At 42.8% G+C, this 5,000-nt stretch overlaps 1 protein-coding gene across 4 annotated transcripts in view; it reads left to right on the top strand.

Moving 5' to 3' along the window:
* Positions 1-5,000, top strand: part of LOC138979878 (uncharacterized) — a 61,996-nt gene that overhangs the window by 26,784 nt on the left and 30,212 nt on the right. For 2 of the 4 annotated variants that reach the window (XM_070352637.1, XM_070352636.1), the window contains exon 2: positions 4,877-4,982. In XM_070352637.1, the coding sequence (XP_070208738.1) occupies positions 4,877-4,982 (106 nt within the window). Of the gene's footprint in view, positions 1-4,671; positions 4,983-5,000 lie in introns of those variants that run through there. The other 2 variants (XM_070352634.1, XM_070352635.1) reach the window with 2 other exon arrangements.

Here is a 5,000-nt window from a genome sequence, read left to right as displayed (position 1 = left end):
CGGACTGACAGTGTTTTGCCGATCTCGCTTGTAACTTTTAATCTTATTCATATACATGAAGTTGGTCTTCTGAATTGTGAAGATATAATGTCAACTTTTTTTTTAAACCTGTGACAACAGCTCTATAACTCACTCTGGTCTGTCTGTCGGTTAGTCGGTCTGACCGTCTGTCTGTCTGTCTGTCAAAAAAATTGTCCAAAAACCGGACATTTCCGAGAGGGAGACAGCGCTGACATTGCAAGCGGCCGCAACCGGCTCTCATCACAAAAACAACTGCCCTGCAAACATTACCGCCCTGGTAGTCCCCCTTGCTATGGTCTGCCTTTGTTTATTGCGTACTCAGGAGTGTCAACTTTCTTGACATGACATGACATCGCAAGATCGCCAAAGGATTTTTTTCAGGGGTAGACAAATCAGCCCCATTTTATCAAAGGGAAGGTGCAGGTGGAGATAATTCAAGGGAAGACAACTCTGTCTTACCTACAAACATTACGGCCCCCTTTATTCAAGGGTTTCATTCCAGAATGGCACCCCTGTACTTGCGCAGGGTTAGAATTCCAACCTGGATCCGGTCCATTCTAGAATGAAACCGGATTCTAAGTTCGCGCAGAACATATATACGAATCTTGTTTGGAGTCTAGAATATGCGCCCAGAATGCTATTGTTTGTGATAACATTTTTAATCCTAAATATTCAAATAATATGTGTATGTATGTGTGTGTGCGTGTGTGTCAGTGTGTCACGTGTGAGTCAGTGTGTATGGTGTGTGTGTGTGTGTGTGTGTGTGTGTGTGTGTGTGTGTGTGTGCGTGTGTGTGCGTGCGAGAGTGTGTGTGTGTGCGTACGATCGTGTGTGTGTTTAAATATGTGTATGTATGTGTGTGTGTGCTCAAGTGGAAGCCGGATGGTTTTTATTCCTCGCAAAAGCCTGGACGCAGAGCAATATTCAAGACGGTCTGAACGACAAAAGGACATTACCTTTACATTTCTTTTTACGCTGTAGAGAATTGAAACTGTTTTGTGGTTTCCAACAACAACATCTTCCTACCTCTTGTGCCTCAGGAAAAAGCGGAATACTCGTGCGTTTGTTTGCACAGACTCTACACTTTCAAATAAGCGTCAATACTGCGGTGCCGTGGGCAATAGAATACTTATTCTTTCGAGTTGTGTAGGCATTGCCGGCAGTGGCAAAACAAACATCATCCACATCGCGGCAGCCTTGCTTTGTGATTATATTTGTTCTGCCAAGAGGCATAAATAATAGACAATTAAACCTTTGAAAATACCAGCACACGAGGTTTCAGAAGAGCAAAGGCACGGTTTTAACAGAGATGCAGGATACACCCTGAGCATGTATAGTGTAAATGAGAAAATGAAAATAAGTAAGAAAGCATGAGTGTAGTCTCAGAATGACTTGTAACAAAGAGAGTGACTGTTAATCATTTCGTCCACTACAGTGTGACCAGCCAAACAAAGCTACAATAACAATAAACTTGCTCGAAAAACACCTTAGTAGTCACGTGCCCACAGGCAAGCAAGCAAGCAAGCACGCACGCACGCTCACACACACACACACACACACACACACACACACACCGTCCACCGCCCCCCCACACACACACACACACACATACATACAAACAACAACAACAACAGCTGACTCATAAAGCTTACTGCATTTCATCTTACGTGTTAGTTGCTGTCAGCTTTTCAAAAGATATTGTCACTTGTACAAACAACCCTTCCAAATAATTATGTTATTTGTGTTCCATTTTCTTTATTTTTCTCTCCAACTACATGACACAGTTTGACGCGTACATGGGCAAGACTAGTTTGAAACGCATATATAGAGACGGTGGTGGGTGCAGCCTCCTCCTAGTTCAGTTTCTTTCTCTCCATCTTTCTTCTTCTGTTCTCACCAAAAGAACCTGTGTTTACCGTGTCAATTCTCTTGTCAATGGAAAGGACAATACGCCAGAGGAACAGAAATTCAGTGTTGTGGGCCCTTCGTCCCGTTTTCAATTCATTTCCAAACATGCCTGTATCTCAATCTCATGCAGACGAGTTAAGTGTAGAAACTACTGAAAGTTGAACTGTTCCCATATAGTTTAAACTCGTTTGTGTAGGGTTCTGTTTGCTAGTCTGTGTGTGTGTGTGTGGGTGTGTCAGTGTGTGTGTCAGTGTGTTTGTGTGTGTCAGTGTGTTTGTGTGTGTTTGTGTGTGTGTGTGCGTGCGTGTGTGTGTGTGTGTGTGTGTGTGCGTGCGTTCGAGCCGCGCGTCACGTCACGTGTCACAGTGTGTGTGCACCCCCCTATTTAGGCATACTACGGTTACAAATTCCTTTTATTCCGTTAACGTAATTGTCACGTACAAGAGACGCAACTACACTACTAACATTGTTTTGACTGAGAGAATTTATTTGGGACACTAGACTTGAATGTTACCCCTCATCCCTCACTAAAGTGGTCCGGTTTCTCTGAGCCTAGCGAGTTGTCCCCCTCGCTGTTCCAACACTCGTCTGTGTTTGCTCGATACGAGGGCCATTGCCACAAGAGTGTGAAAATTAGAAAACGCGGGGTGACATTTCTCGGTGTTTTCCGAAGGAGTGCTGGCGAGCATGAACGAAACTTGACGAAGCTTCTGGCAATAGAAAACTGCGAACCGTCCGACTCGATGTAATGATGAACACAAACGATTCGGTGTCCAAACTGGAGCCGAAACGTGATACAAGCGTGGGTCTATTTGCTCGCACTGGCCACGTCTCGTTCTCGGCATAGAAACCTTGTCAGTCTTCGCTGTTTCCGTTGTGTCATTGACTGAACAAATGGGCCCAAAACAAAAGAATCTGTCACAGTAGCAAAATGTGGCCCGAATTGAATGCTGAAACTTCATGTCGTACTACACAAATCGTGAGAAGAAATTAAAAGAAATAAACGTTTTGCCGGATGGTTGGATGGTTGGATGGTTGGTTGTTGGATGGTTGGATGGTTGGTTGTTGGATGGTTGGATGGTTGGTTGTTGGTTTTTCATGCCCCCTCAACCTGTTCGGTAGTTCGGGACCAATTCTATTGTTTCCTTTTTCAGCTTACGTGGTAGAAACTATTAACGAAAGTGAAGAAGGTTCCTAAAACGAAAACTGGTATCTTTTCACACTTGTTACTCCAAATCTTGTTGAAAACTCTTCGTATCCTTTAAACAAAATAGAAGAAGTGAATCTTGTGTGTGCGTGTGAGTGTGTGTGTGTGTGTGTGTGTGTGGGGGGGGGGAGCAACTTCGCCGGATAAAACCCTTAGTGAACCTTTTGTGACATATGTACGAAAAGAATGGGCCGGGAAGGGGGGGGGGGGGGTGGGGGGGGGGGGGGGGGTAGGCCCTATGTTAGTAGTTGAAGAGCTGAAAATGAAAAAACCGATATTTATAGCTTTTCTTCCTGCGTGACCGATCATGTAAACCACTACAGATCTGCTTTGGATGAGAGCTTCAGTTTCATTTGGTATGAATTAAATTTACATTTTAAGAAGTTATTTCATCTAACAATTCCAATCACCACAAGAAGTTGATTTTTGGTATGTGCTCAAGTGGAGGGATGGTCTCTTCCTATGTAAAAGTTTGGTCAGATCTGAGATGATAAGCCGAACAGTTTTTATTTATTTATTTATTTATTTATTTATTTATTTATTTATTAAGGAGATTTCTATAGCGCATAACTAAAAGCACTATATGCGCTTTACAATATCACTAGGTATAAGCACACGCAAACATACTCTGATTAAATAGAACTTAGCCTCACAAGACATACTAAGAACACTAAACAGTTGAGTTCATACACAAATAGAGAATTAAATTAAATACTGGACAAACGATTAAAATAAGCTTAAGGCCTACATCGACTACAATGGACTATTTCAAAGACAAGGAGCAGTGTACCTTTATCAATATTCATTGAATGTTACAACTCACCTGCAAATCGTCTGCAATTGGACGTGTTTTCAAGTGTTAAAAAGAAAGTTCGACTGTCATACCAATGGTATCTAATAAAAGAGGGGGGGTGGGGGTGTGTGTGAAAGAGGGGTTCAACGATACTCTATGTACATTGTACTTTGCAGCTTACATTCCAATAGTATTACATAGGGCAGGGCCTGGGGTACATAGGGGGTTCAACTGTGGTAAGTGTATATTGTGTTTTGCAGAATGGGGGGGGGGGGGGGGGGGAGTGGCAGGTACAAGATGGGATCAACTGTAATTGATATATACATTGTATCTCGGGGGGGGGGGGGGGGGGGGTCACTGTACTAAAGGGACACTGTATCGTCCATCTTATTTGCCGATGGTTTGTAGTTGGATGTTTTATTCTAAAGATGCGGTTCCCACGTACGATGCTCAATAGATACTCATATTTTGCATCCCAGTTACATGCCAATGAATGATATGGATTTGTTTTAATATCATCCGACACCGATACATGCACAGTTGCAATTCAGTTTCTTTATGCCGATATGACGAAGTCTCCGAGACAGACTTTATTTTTCGAAATTCATCGTCAGTTTCTGGGAGAATGTTTGACGTGACGGTCAAGCGTCGCATTATGACGTCTTCTTCAACTTGCTTTCGCTAATGGTTTTAACAGTGTTTATTTGTGATTTACCTGTTAATGAGATTTACATTGTCATAATGTGAAAATAACAACAAGCCTATGGCTTATGGTGGTGTCTTCAAAACAAACTTGCAATCAGAAATAATGTTTTTGCTAATGACGTCAGAGACTAGATGTCACTTTATAATACAGGGTCAAGAAGAGAAGTCTTGGTTTGTTCAGTCGGTGTCGTTTGTCATTAAAAGCGGGTTTCACTGTGCTGAATGTACATTGTTTGTTGCAGCTATTCTTTCAGTGGTCACTCCCCTGACCACAGAGTGTTCACGGGTAAGAGCGCCGTGTAGCGACGAGTTGTTCCAAGATCAAGTGAAGAACATGGAGCCGTGCGCGTGAGTACCAACGCTTTT

This window comes from Littorina saxatilis, linkage group LG11 (assembly GCF_037325665.1).
Source record: "Littorina saxatilis isolate snail1 linkage group LG11, US_GU_Lsax_2.0, whole genome shotgun sequence".
NCBI classification, from domain to species: domain Eukaryota; kingdom Metazoa; phylum Mollusca; class Gastropoda; order Littorinimorpha; family Littorinidae; genus Littorina; species Littorina saxatilis.
Note: the sequence above shows the minus strand (reverse complement) of the source record. Positions and strands in the feature narration are given on the sequence as shown.